This window comes from Bos indicus, chromosome 18 (assembly GCF_029378745.1).
Source record: "Bos indicus isolate NIAB-ARS_2022 breed Sahiwal x Tharparkar chromosome 18, NIAB-ARS_B.indTharparkar_mat_pri_1.0, whole genome shotgun sequence".
In the NCBI taxonomy this organism is placed as follows: domain Eukaryota; kingdom Metazoa; phylum Chordata; class Mammalia; order Artiodactyla; family Bovidae; genus Bos; species Bos indicus.
In genome coordinates this window covers 26,027,262-26,050,148 of record NC_091777.1, presented here as the reverse complement: position 1 = coordinate 26,050,148, position 22,887 = coordinate 26,027,262, and the positions used below count along the sequence as shown (strand labels likewise).

At 55.1% G+C, this 22,887-nt stretch overlaps 2 protein-coding genes across 6 annotated transcripts; one reads left to right on the top strand and one right to left on the bottom strand.

Moving 5' to 3' along the window:
- Window positions 1-732: 732 nt before the first annotated feature.
- DOK4 (docking protein 4) lies at window positions 733-13,233 on the top strand. Of its 4 annotated transcripts, none has more exons than XM_070770614.1 (8): window positions 733-877; window positions 6,307-6,559; window positions 9,932-10,039; window positions 10,198-10,312; window positions 10,580-10,699; window positions 10,789-10,978; window positions 11,635-11,773; window positions 11,936-13,233. In XM_070770614.1, exons 2-8 carry the CDS (start codon window positions 6,494-6,496, stop codon window positions 12,293-12,295), a joined length of 1,098 nt encoding a protein of 365 aa, XP_070626715.1. In that variant the 5' UTR covers window positions 733-877; window positions 6,307-6,493; the 3' UTR covers window positions 12,296-13,233. The 4 variants fall into 4 exon arrangements, with proteins under 4 accessions (XP_070626715.1, XP_070626716.1, XP_070626717.1 ...); XM_070770615.1 differs by lacking the exon at window positions 733-877 and adding an exon at window positions 5,666-5,776; XM_019978849.2 differs by lacking the exon at window positions 733-877 and having other exon boundaries at window positions 6,195-6,559; window positions 11,936-12,059; window positions 12,177-13,233.
- Window positions 13,234-13,587: 354 nt separating this feature from the next.
- On the bottom strand, window positions 13,588-21,953 carry POLR2C (RNA polymerase II subunit C). 2 transcript variants are annotated; one of them, XM_019978850.2, is made up of 9 exons: window positions 21,796-21,953; window positions 21,567-21,616; window positions 19,077-19,145; window positions 18,884-18,936; window positions 16,125-16,253; window positions 15,719-15,770; window positions 15,420-15,588; window positions 15,198-15,272; window positions 13,588-14,605 (listed from the first exon to the last, which is right to left on the bottom strand). In XM_019978850.2, the coding sequence occupies exons 1-9, from the start codon at window positions 21,879-21,881 to the stop codon at window positions 14,461-14,463; spliced, it is 828 nt and encodes a 275-aa protein (XP_019834409.2). In that variant the 5' UTR covers window positions 21,882-21,953; the 3' UTR covers window positions 13,588-14,460. The 2 variants fall into 2 exon arrangements, with proteins under 2 accessions (XP_019834409.2, XP_070626722.1); XM_070770621.1 differs by having other exon boundaries at window positions 16,013-16,253; window positions 21,796-21,901.
- Between the last annotated feature and the right edge of the window lie 934 nt (window positions 21,954-22,887).

Below are 22,887 nucleotides of genomic sequence, written 5' to 3'. Positions count from 1 at the left end.
CCTGCGGTTTGTGATTCCAACAGGGCAGTGATAAGACTGAGGAGCTGTGAGGTGAGTGCTGCGGGGGGCGGGTGATGGTGGGCCATGGGATTTAGAAAAGTCTCAGGGAGATGCAGGATGGGAGTACTGGGTGATGTGAGGGTGGTGAGGAGGCTGGGGAGGAAGGAGAGGCTCGCCTGCTAGGGGAGCTGACAATCTGGGTGAGAGGCGCTCATGCAGCTACTCGATTGTGTGGGTGCGGTGGGGGGTGCTGGAGAGGGGCGATAGGGGGTCCCTGGGGGTGGGGGGTCCTCCGGGAGGCTAGACTGAGAAAGGCCCAAGGAGTTCTCTAGGGGATAGGGGAGCAAGGAATGTGTGTATGATTCCTATAGAAATGGAGAGAGGGTGGTAGAGATTTGGGGACTGGGAGCTGATGTGGAGTTCAGATTTCAGGGGCTGAGAGGCGATGTGAGACTGCGACTGGGGGCCCAGGAAGGGAAGGTGAGGCTGAGCCGGGGGTGAGGAGGGCCACCTGATGGGGCCCGCGGAGGCAAGCAGGGAATGGCGGCGGGGGTGGAGGTGGGAGGAGGCGGGGAGGGCAGGGAAGCCGGGGCAGAAGTCGGTGTCCCTCAGCTCAGAGGAATACGGCGGGGGCGGGCCGCCAGGGGGGACGGGGCGGGGCGGAGCGGCGAAGCTGAGCCGGGCGGCGGGGCGGCTCCGCGGAGTCCCAGCCGGAGCCAAGCTGGACGGCCGCGCCTCCCTCACCGTCCCCGCCCGGAGCCCGGCGCCGCCGCTGCCCCGCCGCCCCGCCGCCCCCGCCGGTCGCGCCGTGACGCGGGCATGAGCCTGGCCTGCCGCCCGCTGAGCCAGCGCCCCCATCAGGGGCCGCGGCTCCCAGGTAACTAGTGGGGCGCGAGGCGGGGAGGGGGCCTCAGGTCGCGCAGGAGCCCTCCAGACCCTCGGCGACTCCCCCCTGAGGACTCTCCAAGCCTATGGGACCTTCCTACCCCGTGGGGGTCCTGAGGGGTCCACTTCCAAAAGCCAATCCCTGCCCTCAGAACTACCCCTTGAGCCCCGCCTTCCCTCAGCTCTCTTCTCCAGGGGACCCCAGGTCAGGGCTTGACCTCACACCTACCCAGCACCTACCCCACACCTACCCATCGGAGGGGCCCAGGCCCTTGTGCTCCCTGGCCCTACCATCTCGAAGGGGCACAGCTCAGCTCATCATAGCTTGCGTCCTCGCACCCTTTCTGCTCTCATGGCCTCCTACTCTCTCAGTACCCCCCGCCCCTAAATTCCTAGAGACTCTCCAACTCCCCCACCGTCCACCCCACCTGCAGATGATTCCTGCCCTACAGCTTAAACTCGCAGCCAGCTGCCTGCTTTTGTTGATTGTTTTTGCCTGTTCCTGGGGTCCTGTTCACTCTCTCCCCCAGGGCTCCCAAAGTCTGGCTTCCCGTTAAATGTTTGCTGTCACTGCAGAGGGGTATGAGCAGAGGCCGGCACCTGGGCCATATCCCAAGCTGTGGCTGCGTGGCTGTTGCCAGGAGACTCAGATGGAGGGTTTCGGGTGTAGGGGTCTAAGAGTCAAGGGCAGTGACGGGCGGGCAGGATCCACAGCAGCGATTTGAGGCTGGGCTTATTTAGTGCAAAGTCCTTTCTTGCCCCTTTCAAGAGATGTGGCTCCAGTGCAGGCCAGTCCTGTCCCCCAGTTGGGATGGGTCTCAGGAGCTGTGCCCCCAGTTGCTTGTCCTTCTGAGCATGGGCAATGGCTACTTCTAGCTCTTCTCTCCCAGGCAGGGCAGCAGAGCTGGGCATGATCTCACCCAACAACCAGGGCCAAGGTGGGGCCACCCAGCCAGGCCCGGACACGGGGTCAGCAGGGCTGTCTCCCCCCGGGTCAGCTCTGAACCAAACTGTGGGTCCAGGGCCCAGGGAAATGGGAACCCACTGCTGCCCACATGTCTTTGGAAGCTGAGCTAGGTCTGACCAGGTGGATATTGGTGGTGGTGATGGGAGAAAGGATGAAGAGGACAAAACAAATCCTGGAGATAATTACATTTTCAGCCCCCATGTACTGAGTACTTACTCTGCACTCAGCAGTAAAGAATCCACCTGCAATGCAGGAGATGTGGATTTGATCCCTGGGTTGGGAAGATTCCCTGGAGAAGGGAATGGCTACCCACTCCAGTATCCTTGCCTGGGAAATCCCATGGACAGAGGAGCCCAGTGGGCTACAGTCCATGGGGTCGCAAGAGTCGGACACGTCTGAGTAACTAAACAACACTTCACTGGGCACCATTCTAGGTGCTAGGATGGAGCTGTTAATTAGAGGAGGCTTAGCCATCAGGGAGCTGACATTCTAGGATGTTGTTGGAGACAGTGGCCAAGCAAACCAGCAGATGAAGAGGTAAAACCTGTGGGGATATGTGGGGACAGTGGAAACTGGGTGTGGTGGTAGAGGCTGACTGGGGGCTCCCTTTGGCCAGAGTGGTCAGGGGAGGCCTCTCTAAAGTGATGGTCTTTAAACTGATTCGGTAGAATGAACCTTGGACCATCTGAGGGAACAGTGTTGTATAGGCAGGGAACAGCAAGTGCAGTGATCCGCATGGGTAGGAGTTAGGCACGTTGAGGAACATCCGCACCCCCCGGCCCCCTGGCAGGGGGGAGATGAGGCCGGAAGGGTGGGCGGGGGACTGGAGGAAGACCAGCGGCAGTGGTCTGGAGACATAGCACCACCTTCCTGGCTGGAGGGCCCAGAAGACAGTGACTGTTCTGATGTCTTTTTCTGCCAGTCTTCTCTTCCCAATTGGTTTTGGATCTGACTTTGCCACCCACTTTCAGTCCTGCGGTGTTTCGGGTGGTGGTTGCTTGTGAGGATTTGCAGGGGTGGAGGAGATCAGGGATGGGGCCCTCTGGGGAAGGGAGGACCTCCTCCCAGCCCCTGATAGCCATCACATGGGGGTAGAGAGGACCAGGTTGGGGTGGGGGATGGGAAATGTCCCTGATGCTGGAGACAGTCCGGTCGATAGGATCTTTGCCAGCGGGTGGAGACAGCGAGCCGTCAGTGAGCCGGAGTCCAGGCAGGGCTGTCCCCAAGCCCTGATAAGATCCGATCTGTTGCAGGGTGGGGAGGCCCAGCCAGGCCAGCAGCCACTCCGGCTCAGCCATTGGTTCCCAGCAGCAACAAGTAGTGTTTGTTCTGGAGCCAAGCCTCCAGGCAGAATCTGGGTGCAGGGAGGGAGTGCTTAGACGGCTGTCCCACCGGGCAGGTGGGCAGTGGCCCTGCCCCACCCCTCTGCTGGGCACCAGGGAGTCTCCTACCCACTCCGCACAGGACGCCTGCTCTTCCTGGGAGAGAGGGGACATTTCAGAGTCCCCTCTGGTGTCCTGGTCGGGGGCAGGTACCATTTGTGGCTGAGGAACCACATTGATGCTAGGCTGGGAGGAGGAATGGGGGTCCTTACTCCTTCCCTGTTGAGGAGCTGTGTTGAGGGGGTGCTGGACACCCTGCTTAGCCTCTCAGAGTGCTCAGAGCTGACCTTACAGACCTGAGACCACAGTTAGCGGGGCATCTTTCCCTGCTGCAGGCTTGTGAGCGCCAGAGCTGCTGGGGGTTCAGTAGTGATGGGGAAAGTGGCCCCAGGTGCGGTAAGGGGAGGAGGGCTGCGTGGTCACCTTCCTGGTTCCTGCCTGCTGTGCTCAGCCCGCCGGCCATCTCTTGATGCCTGATTGGGTCTGCACAGGCTCAGCCAGGGGGCCGCGTCCTTTGGGGGATTTGTTGGTTCTGGGAACCCACCCCCCACCTTGATCCCATTGCCCATCAAATGTAAGTCTATCCATTGACCCTTCCCCCTCTCTGCCCGCCTCCCCAGCTCTCCTGTGCTGTATCATTCTGGGCCCCAGCTTGGGTCTTGCTCTTGCATATTTATTTGGAACCGAGTAAGGTCAGCACCACCTGTGACTCCAGGCCAGCGTGAGCTGCCGGGCGCCCTGCCACCCAGGCTCTCCCTGGAAGGTTACTCTTTCCGTTGGTTTATTTCTAGGGCCTGGAGCCTAGGGCGGGGTGTGGACCTGTGGACAGACGTGCCAGGGGTACTCCCGAGAGCTTGGCGGCTGCAGTCACTCAAGGGGTAGAGCGGGGAAGGTAACGGGGAGGGGCAGGAAGGAGCAGGCCTGTGTTGGGCAGGTGGAAGGCTGGGTTAGGGTGATCTCACAGCCCTTGGCTGGGCAGCAGCTCTCGAAATACAGTCAGCCCTTAGGGTTTACAAGGCAGACGCTCTTGGTCCAGCATGGGCAGGCAGGTGCCTAAGGATTCATTTCCTCATTTAAAATGGGCTGATTTATCTTTTTTTATTTTATTTTACTGGTGGGGAAATTGAGGCGCTGAGATGTTAAGTGGCTTGCCCAGGACCTCTTGCCGTTAAGTGCGTGTTCCTGGCTGGGCCACATCCCAAGCTGCCCTGGATGAACCCTGGGCCCATGCGTGCTGGTCAGTGTGTTCTGAAAGGGGCCTTCCTTGCTCTGGACCCTCAGCCAGCGGCTGGCTGGCCATCATCTCAGAGGGGACTTTTACAGAGCTGGTCCTTGCTGGGGGGTCAAGGAAGCCCCAGATGGTGGAGACAGAGCTGGGAAAGCTTGTTCATCTGAGTGCCAGCACCTGGGTCTGGCAAGGCTGTTGGGGGGGTGGTCAGTACCAGGGAGGGACCCCACAGCTGACCTTACAGGAGGAAAACAGATCACTTGGGTGTGGCAGGGTCTTGGCTCCCAGGGAGCTGGGAGAGAAGGTGTGGATGGGCACGGAGGCTGCTGAGGGGTGCTGGAGGGGCTCTCGGGGTACACGGGGCATAGAGAGCACTACCGTCTGTGTCCTTTTGCCTGTTTGCATGTGCACACTGGGATAGTCACATCTGTTCCTTGTTAGGGACTCGACAGACAGGCCTCCAGAAGATTAATTAATGCCAAGCTGCTGGCAGCTCCAGCAGGACACTTGCCCCAGGGTCCTGTCCTGGCAGCACAGTTGCCCAGCTGACCCCAGCAATGCTACTACATTCTCATCCAGAGATGCAGGGGACCATGTTGTGGGCACAGCCCTGCCCCTGAGCCTGGGTGGCAGAGAAGGCTAAGACGGTGGTGAGTGGCCAGTGCCAGGTGGCAGAGCATCCCATCCCCAGGGCCGCCTCCATCACCCACTCTGGAACTTATTTGTCCCTGGCTGAAGCCTGGACTTGCTCTGTGACCCTGGCCACGCCGCCTCTCCTCTCTGGGCAGCTTGCTTTTCCCCAACCATAAAATGATCTGAAATGGGCATTGGGCTGGGTCATCACTGAGACACCCCCCTCCGCCAAGTCTGTGTCTTTGTTATCTGCCGACCTGCCTGATTCCAAGAGCCCCTGGTGGCACCCCTTTTCCAGCTGCGTATGGACTTCCCCTTAGTCCCCCTCAATGTGGTCCAGCTGTGTCCTTTGCTCCCAGCCCAGGTGTTTGCTAGTTCTCTGTGTAATTAACTCCTGCCCGGGTCCAGGACACGGGACACCGAGAGTCCTGTCCAGACCCGATGCCCTCACAGACCAACCTGGCCTTCCCAGCACCAGGGCAAGGCAACCGCTTCGACAGTGGCCACTGCCAGCCTGCCCAGCACATTCTTCAGGCTTATCTGCAGGCCCGTCCCATTGGACTCTGCCCTCCCACCCAGGAAGCAGCACCCAGACAGGCTGCTGAAGAGTTCCAGGGGGCGGGGAGAGCAGGGTTTGAGGGGACAGTTCTCAGACTCTTGCCTGGAGCTGGGGAGATCCAGGTATAGAACAGAGTGGGACAGAGGGCCTGGAGTAGTTGGGGGGCGCTGTCTGCTGAAACCGACGGGGTGGATCATCTAACCTCGGGGAGCATGGTCCCAGAATCTGTGCCATCTCCCAGGAGCCCGTCTCCTGGAAGGCTTCCTACAGGGAGGTGCCCGCGCAGGAGGGGGGCTTGCTGGAAGCCTGCCCCTCAGCTGCAGCAGGAGCTAGGGCCCCGCCGGCAGTTCCCCGGCCACCTTTCCCTCTGCCCCCACCTCCACAGCAGGAGCCGGAGCCCGTCCTCCCAGGAAGGGGTTAACCGTGTGAGGGAGGGGACTGGGCTAGACCATTTTCCTCGTAGAGGCCTCCACCTCGGAGTTTTCCTGAATGGTTCTGCCGTCCTGGGGTGGGGAGGGAAGGGAAGGAAGAAGGGCGGGCAGAGGGAGGAAGGGAGGGGACGAGTGTGGGTAGAGGAAGGAAAAAAAGATCGAGACGGCCAGGGGAAGAGAAAGATGTCACTGTCTAATCTCCCTGTCATTTTTATTTCCAGCAGGCGCCGGGCGAAGGAGCTGCTAGAACAATGCTGAGGCAGGCAAGGTGAAGAGCAGCTCCGTGCAGCAGCCCCGTCGGAGGATCTTGAACAGGTGATCGGAGGAGCCGGGAAAACCGAGGCCACCTGGGCATCCCTCCCCTCGGCGCCCGGGAGAGACGAGCCTCAAAGACACGGTGGAGAAACCATGGCGACCAATTTCAACGACATCGTCAAGCAAGGCTACGTGAAGATGAAGAGCAGGAAGCTCGGGGTGAGCCACCTTCCAAGGGGCCCTGGGTCTGGCATCTGGGATGTCGGGGGTGCACGGCCACCCGCCGGTTCCTGGCCGGCCATCGTGCATTGCCGGTCTCTCGAGGTTTCTGGCCGGCGGGCTGCCTGGCATGTGCCTGGGCCCGGCTCTGCCCACTGCAGCCCCCACCCCAGCCCAGCTGGCTGGAGTCCCAGTGGCTGGGCCAGTGGTGGTGGCCGATGGGCAGGCGGCTCGCCTGCTATTGTTGAAGTTGTCGCCCGGGCAGCGGCTGGAAATGCCGGGCTGTATCTGAGCTGAGACCAGCTTGTCACTTCCCCTTGCCATCACCTCCTCGTCTCCCCCTCCCCTCCCCTGGCCTCTTTTCTTTAAAGTACCTCATCTCTCCTGCTTCCCATAGCTTTCTGTGTACCGGCATTTATTTATTTTGTCTTCGGTTGTTGCTTCTATGGTTGAAGTATTGGCCAAGAAGAGTGGTTGGTTGTTGGGGGTAGGGCGGCGGTACGAGGGGCACAGAAGCTGGCTTTTATGTGGTTTATGAATGAGCACCTGGGCGGGATGGCCCATGGCACTGGGCCCGGCTGCTTTCCTCCCAGGTTTTGGGGGCTTGGAGGGCCTATGGAGATGAGGCCTCAGATGTACCTTTGCTGGGTGTGCACCCTCTCCCACCCACTACTGCTGAAACCGCCCCCCCAAAAGGCATGAGCAGGGGCCCCAGGGACCAACTTAATAATCTTGGTGAGGCTGTCCCAAGAGCTGACTTTATTCCCTGACTCTCCCCGCTCTCTCCATTGAGGGGTCTCCCCAGTAAGATGGAAACCCTGGCCCCTGAGATAGCCCAAGTCTTGTGTTTACCTGGGCCCCCTGCTCACCCTCCCCTCCCCCGTGGCCTTGGTGGGAGTGGGGGTGTGATCTGACTTTCAAGGCTTCCTGGCTCAGCAGAGTGGGCTGGCGGAGGAGCTGGGCTCTGATACTCAGGGGCCCCTGCGTGGGTACCAGACAGAACAGGACTGGCCTTGGAGCAGGGTGGTTCTTGCGCCCCCTTCCACTCCTGTGGCCCTCACCCCAGGGCCCCTGTTGGGGGCTCTTCTGTCCAGGCAGGGGGCAGCCACTTAGCTGGTGGGCACATTGGGGTCTTACCTGGATTTGGACTGTGTCCCAGCCTGGGCCCTGGTGGCCATCAGCCACTGTGTTCTTGCCCTGAGAGAAGGATGGAGCCCATTTGGAGCACAGAACGAGGAGAAAAGCTAAGGCTGAGGTGGGCAGGCAGGGGGCAGGGGCCCAGCTTCTAGTGTGGCTCCTCCTTCCCCAGGGCCCAGACCTGTCAGCGCCTTCAGGTCCCCAGGGGCCAGCTGGGCCGAGGGCGGGTCCAGAGCAGAGTTTCCCAGGAAGCCAAGGCACTTGAGGTGGCCACTTGGGCTTAGAACCTGGCCTGTTTCGGGGGAGGCCTGGGAACCTACGGTGGGCACAGTCAAGGGCAGGGTTTAGGAGCTGGGCTGAGGCCAGGCCCCGTCTGGAGTCACCCCCACTCAGGGAACTCGACTTCCCCCTGCAGATCTGCTGTGAGGGGCTGGGGCCACCGGGCCATTCTTGTCTCAGGCCAGCCATTCTTGTCTCAGCCCACAGAGGTGAGGGGGGAAGGGCTGAAAGAGATCAGGAGCGGGCCCTCCTACCTGCCAGGGCTTTCCTCCCAAGGCAGAGCTGTGGCAGCGCGTTTCTGAAGCGCTGATCAAAGACCTGTGAGAAGTGGGGAAGGAGGGCTCTTGAGCACAGTGGCTCCCTGGGGCTCTGTGTTCGTGCGAGTGTGTGTGCGTGCGCGTGTGTGCATGTGTGTGTGTATCTTGTAACCAGGCAACCAGAGCGCTCAGGCCCCCAGGCCTTCCGCCCCTGCAGGCTGCACAGAGCCCCGCCTGGCAGGGCATATCTGAGTTGGCAGCATTCATGCATTCATTCATTCATTCATCCATCCATCCATTCACGGTCTCTACACATGATCATTCACTTGTTCAGCAGGCTTTGTTCACGAGGCTACTGGGATGTGAGGATTCTGAGAATAAAATACAATCTCTGCCCTAAAAGAGCTGCTCAGCTTAGAGTTGAGGCCTGCTGGGGTTTATGCAGACAGGCCAAGGGCTGAGCCAAGGTCAGGGGGGCAGGGACAGACATGTCTCCTGGAGTCTCCAGAGCCTGAAATAGCCTGGTGTGAGTAGCTTCTCAGGATGGAGACTGCCTTGGCCCACCGCACCCTGGGAACCTGCCTGCCGAGGATCTGGTGCCCACATAGCAGGGCAAAGAGGAGGGCCCCTCAGTCTCCATGCTGCCAGTGAGAGGAGCACTGGAGATTCCTGCGGAATGGCTCTGCCAGCCTTCTAGAGTGCTTGCTGAAAGAGTAGGTACACCCCAGCTGGACTTTGGGCTGGAAAAGAGCCATAGGAGGAAGAGTCAGAGGCCCAGGCAAGTGGCTAGGGCCACCAACGTTGCAGCTCCCCGCTCCCTGGCTCCTTTGCCCCTCGGATGGAGTCCGGGAAGCTATAGAGAATTTAGGTGGATTTAGGCAAGGGTCACTGGCGGTGGTTGGGGCAAGGAGTGATGAACCTCACTGGGGACGGCTCTGTGCTCTGGGGTGATTCCAGGTTCCTGGCTCTGCTCCTTGACCTCTGAGAGCGCCTGGTTTCCCAGTTGGAGCAGGAAACTAACCCTGGTTCCCTTCATTCCCAGGATGGTCCTGGAGACAAGAGGGGGTGTTACCTACATCAAGAGCTGTCCCCTGGCTCTAAGAACAAGGGCTGTGGTGATGTGCAGGCTGGGAGCGGGCTCGGGCCTGATTCCTATCCGCACGACATTGCCTCTGTCCTGGCCGGTGCTCCTGGACTGAGCCTTAGCGCAGTGGTTTCCCAGTACGGCCTTGGCTCCAGGCAGCCGGTTTTAAATACCAGTTCTGCCATTCATAAGCTGTTACTCAACTCTTGGGTGCCTCAGATTCCATCTGTAAAGTGGAGATGATAATAGAACTGACCTCAAGAGTGACCCTGAGATTAAATGTGAGGAGTGCTAATAACAAAAAGCACAAATAGGAAGCACTCAATAAATGTTGGCTACTTAGATTAAACCCAGGGCTGAACTCATAGTCAACAGTAACTCAGGAGCAACTTTTATGGAGCCAGCCAAGAAATGACTGCCTTTTCAGTTTGGGGAGGGGTCTCTTCCCCAGGGTGGGGTGTCACACTGGTGTCAGCTGTCCCAGGTCTCCTGGGCCTGAGCCCCCTAGAAGGCTATGTGGCACTGCCCCTCGTGGTAGGCAGGGAAAACTGCAGGGTCACTTTGGCTGCGCTGGGAGTGGTCCAGGGTCCATCCCCCTGCCATCTCGCCCCACAGATCTACCGGAGGTGCTGGCTGGTGTTCCGGAAGTCCTCCAGCAAGGGGCCTCAGCGGCTGGAGAAGTATCCAGACGAGAAGTCCGTGTGCCTCCGAGGCTGCCCCAAGGTTAGGGGGCCTGGGCCCTAGCTCCCCAACCTGTAAGCAGCGATGATTGTTATTCAGAGTCCTGAGGGCCAACAGGACCTCCTGGGGGTGAGAGAGCTGCGGGGGATGTAGCGGGAGGTGCTTCACCCTGGCTGAGTCCCCTGTGGATGCTGTGCCAGGTGACAGAGATCAGCAATGTGAAGTGTGTCACACGGCTCCCCAAGGAGACCAAGAGGCAGGCAGTGGCCATCATATTCACTGACGACTCTGCACGGACCTTCACCTGCGACTCAGGTGAGGGGATGGGGCTGCCGGTGGTGTGCGGTCAAGGTCCAGTTGGTAGGGGGCAGAGCCAGGCTAGCTCTCCTGACGGGGTGTGAGGTGTAGAGGAGGAGGGCGCCTTTGAGGGAGCCGCCCCCCAGGATGAGGTGGGCAGGCAGGCAGAGTCCACTGGCCTCGCCCTCTCTGCCTTGCGTGGGGGGACTACTCCGGCTGAAGCAGGTGGGGTGGGCTGCCGAGAGACCCTGAGTTGGCAGCATGATGAGATACTGTTTTCTCCAGAGCTGGAGGCAGAGGAGTGGTACAAGACACTCTCTGTGGAGTGTCTGGGGTCGAGGCTCAACGACATCAGTCTGGGAGAGCCAGACCTCCTGGCCCCAGGAGTGCAGTGTGAGCAGACAGGTGAGGCCTGGTGCTGGCACAGGGTGGGGGTGGGGGGACCTCCCCCCATCCCCCGAAAGCTCCAGGCCCTCTTGTCCTCTCCCCTCCAGATCGCTTCAATGTCTTCCTGCTGCCCTGTCCCAACCTGGACGTGTATGGCGAGTGCAAGCTGCAGATCACCCACGAGAACATCTACCTCTGGGACATACACAACCCCCGCGTGAAGCTCGTCTCGTGGCCCCTCTGCTCACTGCGCCGCTATGGCCGGGATGCCACCCGCTTCACCTTCGAGGCTGGCCGGTAGGACCCACTCGCCTCCCCACCCTCCAGCCATGGTCTTGATGGTGGCTGCCACTCACTTGTGTTGGGTGGGCCCTGTGCTGAAAGCTCATTTATCGGCATAGCATCCTGAAGGGGAACATAATATTCCCATTTTACAGATGAAGAAATCGAGGCTCCCAGCAAGTACGTCAAAAGCTCAAATCAGATGCTGGCACTGGCACTGACCAGCTGTGTGATGGCAGACCTGTGTCTCCGTTTTCTTATCTGTCATATGGGATAATAAAAGTACCTAGCCTCACACACTGGGTGATGATGGTGACTGGGTATATCTTGAACTCTGGAGGAGCCTGCCTAGACTCCAATTCTGTATACTCCACCATGTAACTTTGGTTGTTACTTAGCTTCTGAATGCCTCAGTTTTCTCATCTATAAGATAGTTTGAGAAAAACTGTAGTTATGAACAAACTGATTGCACACAGACCAGGTGGTGGAGAAAACAGAATGGATTAATTCTCGTAAAGCATTTAGACCACCACGAGGCCCGTGGAAAATGTTCAGCACGTTTGAGCTGGGTGGTCAGGCCCTCAGGTAACAGCCCTGCCTGTTCCCAAAGGAGAGCCTGAGCATGTCACATACGTGGGACGCGCCCACCACCGTGCTCTCTGTGTCCCCAGGATGTGTGACGCTGGAGAAGGGCTCTACACCTTCCAGACACAGGAAGGGGAACAGATTTACCAGCGGGTCCACAGTGCCACCCTGGCCATCGCCGAGCAGCACAAACGAGTCCTGCTGGAGATGGAGAAGAATGTGAGGGTGAGGCCGCGCACGTCTCAGTCCAGGGTAGGGGGCGGCGGGCGGGCAGTCAGAGGACCGGGAGAGTGCCAGCCGTCTCCAGCTCATGTGTATGGCAAAGGCAGGCAGGGTCTTGGGCTGGCCGCCCCTGGGCTTAGCCGCTGACCCTTCTCTGCCCCACAGCTGCTCAACAAGGGCACAGAACATTACTCATACCCCTGCACGCCCACTACCATGCTGCCCCGCAGTGCCTACTGGCACCACATCACAGGTTCCCAGAACATCGCCGAGGCCTCCAGCTTCGCCGGTGAGTCACTGCTGTGCGTCACCCCCACCAGCCAGGAGGCTCTGTGGAGGACAAGGCATGCTGGGCAGGGGTCTTCTGTCCTAGGCCCAAGTCCTCAGCCTGCGTCTGTGTCCACAGGTGAGGGGTATGCGGCAGCCCAGGCCAGCTCAGAAACGGACCTCCTCAACAGATTCATCCTGCTAAAGCCAAAGCCCAGCCAGGGGGACAGCAGCGAGGCCAGGGCCCCTTCCCAGTGACGGCAGAGCTAGCGTGCTCGGACGACCGCTGGGGCTGCCTGCAGTGTCTCGTGGACGGCCTGCAGGGGCTGTGGGCCAGGAGCCCAGAGAAAGGGAGCAAGCCGTCCCTTCTCTGCCCCCAAGGGTGAGACTGGACCAAGGCAAAGGGCTGGCCATGCCACCTGAGCATGTGTGAGGGGCTGGAGCTACCATAGGACTATATACGGTTAATGATTTTAATATATATGGCTTATGACATTATTCTATATTAATAAGATTTCCCCCTCTGTCCCTCCCTGCCACCACATACACATTTTTTATCCCCATGACCAGGCCACAGTCAGGGCTGTTTCTGAATGTGAGGGCGGTGGTTTTTCCTGTCCCCCAAGGGGTACCAGCCCTCCTGCTTCAGGCCTGAGGAGGGAGAGTCCACACTCCCGGCGCCTGCTCTGGCTGCTGGCTTTCCCACGCAGCCCAGGGGTGGAGATAGCAGGTGGCTTCTCGGTCCCTCTGGGCCTGGTGGCACAGGAAGGATCCAAGCTTACACTGTGCCACTTGGCAGCCTTGCACTTCGGAGTTTTACACAGAGGTGACATCTCGCTGACACCTCAGGTGAAAATCTGGTTTTAAAGTGGTTTCTGCCCAGGCTCTTCCTGCTTCGTAGGCTAGAAGACGCCCTGGGGGCAGGGTGCTGTTACCTCAGCCCAGGGAGGGTGGCCCTTCCTGAGCTCTTTCCTGCTCCAGGGCCAGGCCGGCCCCCAGGAGGACTGAGGGGTCGGGGGGAGCACCCTGCTGCCCCCTCACTGACCAGGTGGGCAGTGCTCCCGTGGAGGGTGCTCCCCTGCCGTGTGGCCTCCCTCTGGCCAAAAGGACTCAAAAACCGAGACCGCCCCATTTCCTCCTCCCCACATGGTGCTGAGGCTCCCTGCTGAAACGCAATTAAAGCAATTGATTTTCTAGTGCTGGTATTTATTGACTACCGTGCAGAAGGGCTATCTTTCTACTCACATCAAACCTTCGGTTGTGTGTGTGTTGGGTTTTTTGTTTTTAATATTTTAGGGTTCTGATCTGTGGGAACAGACCCTGTTGTAAATAACCACTATTTGAGTTGTGGCAGGAGGATGGTAAAGCAAGAGGCCCCTCCAGACAGAGCCCTGGAGCCAGGGAGGGGCCACGGCCCGTTCAGCTCTGAACCTGACCCAGGGAATGACCACCCCAGGAGTAAGCTAGCCTGAAGAAGGGCACCCAGAGGCCACGGGAGGGGAGGCAGAGCTGGCTGGCTCGGTTCGTGGCTCGATGACGCATGAAGGAGATTACGTACGTTGTGCTCTTTATTGCCAAAAATAAAAACTTTCAAAAGACAACTACTGTTAATAAATAACCCTTCCTTTCTGTACTAGATTTCCGGTTTTCTCCAGGCTTCTCCTGCCAGGCTGCCTAATTAACTGTGTTGGGTGTGTGCCTACCTACAGGGCTAAGGGTCAAGGCCAGATCTTCATTAAGGTCCTTGTCCTCTACCCTGCCCCCACCACACAAATTAAATCATCTGGCCATTGTTGGTGAAGATTGAAACTGATGGGTAGAGAACAAAATACAAGGTTTACTGGGGGGAAGAGGGGGATAGCCTAGGACTAACACTACTCTTAAGAGGTTCTCAAATTCAGGACACTTGAGAATCTGAGTGAAAGGCCAACAGGGTGGCCGAGGCAGGGACTGGAAGGGCGCTCGTGCAGCCCGAGTCAGGATTCAGAGTCAGTCCCTACACACGAGCCTACAATGGTGAGCACTCCAACTCATGAACAGAAAGGGTTCGAAGTAAAGAGCTGAAATGACCCAAAGGTGAGAGTCCAGCTCAGTGGTTGTCAACAGGGGAGCCCTATGGCCCCCAAGGCACACTGGGAGACAGGGTGGAAGGAGTGTTTCAAGGAGCACTGCTGCCAACCTACAGGAAGGCCCAGGGATGCTAAATGAAGGGGAAAACTGTCCTGCCGGCAATAGTGGCGCCCCTGGTGATCTGTAACCGATCGAGGCTGGCATGGACCTACCCCTCCCCGCTGCTGCCTTGCTAATTGGTACTGAAGGCTTGCCAAGAAACTTGAGCAACAGCTGTCCAGTCCCCAGGAGCCAAAAAGAGTCTCAGAAGAGACCTGAAATCCAACTGTTTTGCTCAAACAGGTGAGCTGCAGCTAGTTTATGGTGAGGACGTCACTCTGGATCTCGTGGCTTAACTGGGTCTGTAAATCACTCAGCTTCTTCTTTAATCCAGAGAGGGCTGAAAGGACGATGGTCTCGGGGCGCAGAGAGCCACAAGACTCCACATTGTAGTAAAACCTGAGAGGCAAGAGTCCAGTGAGAGCCCTCCACAAAGCATTCAGGCCAGCGGGCCCCAGCTTTGGCCAAGGGCCTCCCTCCCTTCTGGTCCTGACTCCTTTCTCCCCATGAATTTGACCTTGTTCCAGGGTTGACCTCCATCCAGCTTCTTAAAAACAGTGGTCCCAGTGCACTCTGTAGGACCTCAAGAGGGCCACAGCGGCCTCAAAAAGATACTGTGTGACAATCTCAAAACACTTGTGTACAGACACACTCCACACTGAGGGGAAGGAAGATGATCAGCAGTGCCACTGCTCCTGACTGGAATGACCCGGGGACTGTTTTCATGTTTGTCACTAGAAGGCTTTGGACAGTCTGGGGCCCTAGGTTTGATCTTATGTTGGTCTTTCTTTGGGGGCTGAATAATCACAAAAGGAACAGTCTGGATAACTGGAGGGCCCCCTTCTCCCAGTGACCAAAAGGGGACTTAAGGGGGGTTCAGCAGTTACCGGCCCCTCCTCAGCTGAGGGGAACTGGACAGGAGGGAAAGGGGCTCCCTAACTCAGAGGCTGCACCAGACCTGTGACCTTCGAGTGCCAAACTAGGGTCTTACCTCTCTGGCTTGCCGTTGGGGTCGTAGGGTGCCTGCGACTCATCCTCATCCAGCTCTGAGTACTCACTCTTTGGCCTGAGGTCAAACAGAGGTCAGCACAGGGTTGCTATGGCTGCTTTCAAGGGACCCGTGTCTCCTAGTCAGGCTGCCCCATCTGGGTCACTAGGAGCCACTTCCACACCCGCCCGCCCAGCCAGCCTTCAACTCCCACCAAGAACATACCATTCCTCTGGCTTGGGGTACACCGTGTGCCTCAGGGCATTGTCAGGGTCATACTCAAAAGCCACTCCTGCAGTTGGGTTCCACTTGGCATGTTCCTTGCCAAAGCCTTTTTTGGCATAGGCTCGCAGTCTCAGCTCCTGGCCCTTTCTCAGCTTGACGATGAGAATGTCTGTGGGGACAGGCGACAGTCAGTCGAGGGCCGGCAGAGGCACAGTTCTCCGGGTCTGACCTGCAGCCCATGGAAGACCAGACAACATGAGAGGCTGGGTCTGGTCTCTGCCTCTCTCGGGGTGCCTTACCGTCCTGCTCCACGTAGTCGTTGGGGTCATTATCTCGGTTCCTAGATGTCACCTGCAGGGAATCCAAACAGAGGCATTTATTAGCAGCTGCTCATCTCATCCGGAAATCTTCCAGCACCTCCAGGGATCCCGTCTGTGCTGGTGACTGGCCTCTAACCCCTACAACCTCCTCAGTCAAAACAGTACCATGGTCTTGAAAAGGGTCCTAAGGGGGCAGAGGGCCCACAGCACCAATGTTTCTGCCCATCCTGGCAAGGGTCCAGAATCATTAGCACTTCTAAGTATCAGGCTCACATTAAGGCAGAGGGTAACACAGGGAAGTTGGCATCTTCTAAGAATCCACCCCAATCTGGCCCACTGGAGCCAGGAGAACAGCAGAGGTCCCCACAGGGAAGGCCTTCCTGACCGGAATGACCCGGGGGCTGTTGGAGATGAGGTCTCGAGACGTGACATGACGCGTCTGGTCTTCGTTGCACCGCACGTCCAGAGTGAACTCCACCGAGCACTCGGGGCAGAACTCTTCACACGTGCAGTCCTGAGGTGGGAGAGAGACATCAGTGAGTCTGTGGACAGACAGTGAAGTCTGGCTTGGCTCCCCGCTTCTAATACCCTGTCCTTGAAGGTTCTTCATCTGATGAAAGGGTGGACCACAGCCGCCAGTCTCTTGTCAGCTGTGTCCATCTACACACCGCTCTTGGGCTGCTGAACGGCTCTTCCTCAGAGAACCAAGGCACTAACAGAGGAGGCTTTCAGCCCGCACAGTTCAGTATCCATGAGCTGGCACTAGCTTGTGGATGCAATTAACACTTAAAACAATCTAGGGGACAATAGAAAAAGTACCTTTGAAGCTCCAGACTACTGACCTTTTCTAAAAAAGTTTCATACATTCACAAAAGCAGAGAAGGGTATAAGAGACTGCCACCATGTAAGTATCGCTCAGTTTTAATAGTTCTCAAGTGTGCCATTCTTTAAACCGATTCTTGAAACACTCCCGTCTTAAGAGACTAGCTGCCACCATTTAACGTCAGGCAAGAAGAGAGCTACTAGAATGTAGTCAAGCAAACTGTTCTCCCCTCATATTAGTGAGGAAAATCCAAGCTACTTTTGATGTTTTCAAGACGATGAAGGAAATCTATGGGCCACACCTGGCCAGCCTGTAATCACACACAGGTGGGACAGGAAGGCAACCTAGACCCTCAAGATGGAATCACTCTTAGAAATATGAAATTAAAGAATCAAAATGTAATGGAAGACAAAAATATAAAAAGGTACTCAACCTAAAAAAAAAAAGTACAATGAAGAGAGAAGAGTCTGTTCAAGAGATCAAGAGACTAAAGAGGTGTAACAACCGAATGCAGTGCATGCATCACAGATCACAAACAGCCAATCAGGGGGAATTCCTTGGCAGTCAGCGGTCAGGACTTGCCCTTTCTCTGTCAAGTGTGGGGTTCAAACCCTGGTAGGGGAATAAGATCTGGTAAGCCAAGCAGTTCAGCCAAATAAAAAAAAATTATGGACATTTTGAGGATAACTAGGAAAGTCTGAATTTAGACTGTATATAGATAGTACAAATCCACACTAATTTTCTTAGACATAATACTGTAGTTAGGTAAGAAAATATCCTTATTTTTAGGACACACATGCTGATGTAGTTAGGGGAGAAGTATCATGATTTCTGTAACGTTCCTTCAGATGGTTTAGCAAAAATCACAACATCTATATGAAACATAAAGCAAATATAGCAAAGTATCAACAACTGTAAATTAAAAGTGAAATGAGAATGAATATGTATTCTATTTTTAACTTTTCTGCAAATTTTAAGAAAACACAAACGAAAAATCCAGACCATCTTTATTCAGTAAATGCAATACTAGAAAAAAATTTAATGGAAGGAACTGTTCGGTCACGGGGGATGCATATCTTTATGTAAGATATGGACTAACTGCTCTTCAATCAGTGGTACAACTGTCTTTACCAATATATGTGATGTTTTATTTCTTAAAAACAGACTCTGGGGACATGAAGCAAAAATGATGAAATGTCAAAATGTGACAGGTGGTTTGGCGGCAGCATGCCTATTTGTTTTATTAGCTCCACACTTTGCTGTGTGCTTGAATATTAAAAAAAAAAAACACATATATGGACTTCCCTGGAGGCGCAGTGGATAAGAATCCACCTGTCAATGCAGGGGACACAGGTTCAAACCCTGGTCCAGGAAGATCCCACATGCTGTGGAGCAACTAAGCCCGTGCACCACAACTACTGCTGAGCCAGCAAGCAGCAACCACTGAGCCCGCAAGCCACAGCTACTGCAGCCCTTGAGCCTGGGGCCAGTGCCCGCAACGAGAAGCCACCACAGTGAGAAGCCTGCACACTGCAACCAGGAGTATTCCCACTCGATGCAAATGAAATAGCTCAAGCAGCAACAAAGAGCCAGCACAGCCAAAAATAAATAAATAATAAAACAAACAGCAACACACATATACATTTACAAAATATATCAAATTAGCCATTAGCACACCAAAATGATGTGCCCCTGGGAATACCAGAAAAGGGGTTGATTCAGGACCACCGAAAGCCATCAAGAAGGAATACTCTCAAGCTGTCAACTAACGCAGCTCTGATGAAAGGATACAGGTAACCTAATCCTGTCCTACACGTTCCCTAGTTCTGAGTCTGTTAATGTATCATGGAAGTGGCAAACGTCACCCCAGAAGAATGGAGCCATGTTTCAGGAAGACAACCCATAGGGTGAGGCATACAGCTGGCAGACAGCTGCTGCTCTGCAGAACAGTTCTCACTCCCTCTGCTCCTTGTCCTCACCCACTATCCTTCTGTTGATGCCCTTTAGCCTCCTAGGCCCCTGTCCCTGGGAAGAGATGCTCTGGAAAACATTGCACACCAGATGCTGAAGAGAAACAGCTCCACCCATTCGGTATAAATGAGCATCCAGGTGTATGTCCCCTCTGGCTAATGAGACTCTCTTATGCCCCTTGAGCCTCATCAATCTGTGGTCCCATCAGAACCAAAGACCGATGCCTGCCTTGGGCTCCAGACAACATCTCCACACTGTCTTTCTAAAAGCCAAAATTGAGATGGCAGCAAAAAATCTCCTTGAGAACTGAATTCCCTGCCTCCCCCGAGCTCCCCAAGCACACAGCATACCCGGGAGTACTGCAACTTGTCCACAATGTCATCACTGGTGAGAGGGATTAATCCTGGAAGACATAGAAAAGCACAATGAAGAAAGCAGGGGCCAAGGTGGAAGGAGTCCACAAGTCCCCTTGGGAGTGAGGACGCTTCTTCCTCTGACACTGGCACAGCCCCCTCCCTGTAACTCTCCAAACCCAGCACTCACCAAGTCTGTGAGCAATGAACTCATCATGAAGGACGGAGGAATTGGCATCAATCTGAACCCAGTCAATTGCTAAAGAATGAAGGAAGCAGAAAAAGCAGACGGGCAGATTAGCCACCAAATTTTCCAGATTTAAAAATCATCTGAAAGTGTTAGTTGCTCAGTCGTGTCTGACTCTTCGCAATCCCATGGACTGCAGCCTGCCAGGCTCCTCTGTCCATGGGATTCTCCAGGCAAGAATACTGGAGTGGGTTACCATGCTCTTCTCAGAGACTCTTCCCAACCCAGGGATTGAACCCCGGGGGCTTCCTGCACTAAGGCAGATTCTTTACCATCTGAGCTCCTCCAAATCATCTAGTGCGTACTAAATTGCAGAGGCCGAGTCAGGCTGCCAGAGACTCTGATTCCACAGCTCTGGAGTGGGGCCCAGGAAGCTGCATTTTAATAAGAACCACACACACACACCGCACCGCACTTCCCTGCTCAGGCAATTATGATGCAGAGTTCCCTGTATTACCCCAAAAACAATGACCTAAAGATACCACGAGAATGGGAATGTGTTTCTTAGAGCTGAATATTTCTGTGGGAAGCACTTAAATCTGCTACTCATGCCAACACCAGTAAGAACACAAACTATTTGGGCATTTGAAAGTTGGACAAACCTCAGAGAAGTAACATAGACTTATGGTCCACATCTCCTTTTGTGATATAATGACTAGATTACCCAAATTAATACTTTATTATCATTCAACCAAATCATGTTTACACAATTCCTTTAATGGGCAAGGCATACTAATCCCTACCAGCCATGAGCGAGGAGAACTGTAGTGTCACACACAGTTGACTTAAACACACATTTACTCATTCATTCATAAATATCTGTACATAAACAATTAAATTCAGAAGTCAAAGGCAGTGAGACCAACTGTCCAATGAGGGGCAGACACTAGGAACAGAGGACCAGACATGACCAGACCCCCACCTGCTTGTCCTTCTGCTTCCTAAACCTGAGCCAAGTAAGGACTAAGAGCCAAGCTTTTCTGTCTCTGCCTTTCCTCCCAATGGCCTGCCTTTAACCTCTCCTGTGCAGGATTAAAAACTCTGTGAGCTTCCCATAAACCAGGACTTGCCCACCCTCTGTGATACAGAGATGAACACTCTCTCCCGGGAAGAAGCTACTCTCTCCTAGAACTCTGTCCATATTTCTCTTAAGACACTTGTCTTAATTGCATTATATTTGTGTGCATCTTGCTTCCACTTCAAGCTTCAAAAATTCTTTGGGTCTTCAGATGTCTTAATTTCTGTATTCCTAACTGGGGTCTGGATTGCAAGAGATGCTTCATGCTACTTGTGGAAAAAGTGGCGCTTGAATGTCAGTGTCTAAAGCACAACTGCCTCATTTTACTCATGATGAAACTAGGGTCCTGAGACCCCACGGGGTGATTAGGCAGAGAAGGAGAACCAACACTCCAAGCTCTGAGTTGAAAAAGTCTCTGGAGGGTGGTAATGGTGGAAAAACTACAATGTCCTCTGCTTACCAAACAATTGGCCTGTTTATCTCTTAGGAATTTGCACACTTGATGCGGTAACTATGGCTTACATCTCTTTTTCCTAAACCAAACTCTGAGTTAACACTCAGAAAATATTTGTAGTGTATCTGTAGACAGGCAGAACACCCAGTGAAAAGTGGCTGGAAGAAAAGCAGAAACAGATCCTTTCTCCTCAAAGCGTCAAACCCACTGCAGCTATGGTTCTCCTTAAACCCTAAAAGAATCTGCCTGCAAATGCAGGAGGAGAGGGTCTGATCCATAGGTTGGGAAGATCCCCTGGAGGAGCAAATGGCAGCCCACTCCAGTATTCTTGCCTGGAGAATCCCATGGACAGAGGAGCCTGGTGGGCTACAGTCCATGGGGTCACAAAGAGTCGAACACAACTGAGCAACTGAAGATGAACTCCTAAAGAACCCTGTACTTTACAGCTCTGCGTTTCCAGTGCCTAGCACCACTGCCTGGATGCTCCCGAAATGCAGCTGACGGAACAGATTCACATCTACCGGTACTGGAGACTCACTGAACATAAGGCACAGAGATTATTACCCTTAATCGTTAACGTCGCCCTGACAACTGCTATTAGCGTCCGAACACTAGAGAGGGGGCTGCAACAGAGTTTAATAGCTTGTCCAAGTTTCGCAGCGATAGTAAGTGAAAACAGTTTCTGAGTCCCAGTCCACAGACTCCTGAGCCCATGCGCTTCACCAACGCACGGAAAAGAATGGAACAAAATAAATAGCCCGTGGAACCAGAGAGGTGGCCAGAATGGCCCTGGGCCAAGGGCAAAGGGCCCGATCAAGTCTCCAGCACGACTGTTCTCTTAGCGCCCCCAGTCCGTCGCCCAAACCAAGGCTGGAGGCAGGAGCTGCAAGGTAAAGGGAGGGGTGGGGGTGGGGGGAGAGAGAGGCCTGGTAGCCCTGGCAACGAGACTGGGGTCGCTTACCTATTATGGGCACCTCAGCGATGAAGACCCTCCGGATAGAATTTGCCACCCTGAGGAATGAAAACCAAGCGGCGTGTGGGTACCCCAGCCTCGACAGGCCGGGGTCGCGCCCCACCGTGCCCAAAGCGGAAGCCCTGGCCCGGGAGCCAGTTCTGAAAAGTCACGACGTCCCGCAGGCCGGGGCCCCCGGCTTTCCAGAACCGCCAACCTCTTCCCCCAGCAGTCTTACGCCAGGTCCGTGTTCTCGATGATGAACTTGACATTCTCGTCGGTGAGCTCCGTGATCCGCACTGTGGGCTGGTTGGCGTACGGCATCGCGCCCCACCGCTCGCTCGGCCTCTGGCGTCAGCTCTGCCCGGCCTGCGCACCTCCGCCAGCGGAAGTCCGTCAGCGGGGCCTCGCCACTGGCGCGGAGGGGCGCTCACAGCGCCGCCTGCTGCTCGGAGGCCCGAAATTTTCTACCCACCCCTCCCACCACCTTCTTGAAGAGGCGCCAGGTTCAACCATTCGGAGGGCGATTTGGCAAAGCATGCACACATCCTTGATTCCGCAGTAACACTTCTAAGAATCCATACTGCACAAACATTTGCAGTTGTAAGCAAACATACATGTACAGGGACGTTCACTGCAGCTGCTGCTGCTGCTAAGTCGCTTCTGTCGTGTCCGACTCTGTGCGACCCCATAGACGGCAGCCCACTGGGCTCCGCCGTCCTGGGATTCTCCAGGCAAGAACACTGGAGTGGGTTGCCATTTCCTTCTCCAGTTCACTGCAGCAGTCTGTAGCAAAAGATAGATAAAACTTGCCCATTGACAGAGACCTGGTTAAACATACAAACACAGGAATACTGTGTAAAAAACTGTGTAACGTTTAAAAGGATGAAGTGTGTTAATTTATGGAAGAACTAAAGTACAGTTGGTCCTCCATATGCAAGGGTTTTGAATCCAACCAACTGAAGATAAAAATTCCATAAAGTTCCAAAAACAAAATAAATTTGCTGCACGACCAGCAATTATTTATATAGCATTTACAACTATTTACCATAGCATTAAACATTGTATTAGGTACTGTAAGAAACCTAAAGATAACTTAAATTATATGGGAGGGCACATGTAGGTTACATGCACAGAGTACGCAGTGCCTTAAACAGCCTGGAAAGAGTTTGATGGGTCTTTTTTTGCATTTGGTTGTGCCACATCCATGTCCCCTGAAATGAAGTAGAGTCCTAACCATTGGACCGCCAGGGAATTCCCAGGTGGCAGCAGGTTATACAGAGAAGTCCTAAAATAGAATTTGGCAGGGGACAACATGTAAGGGGCAGAG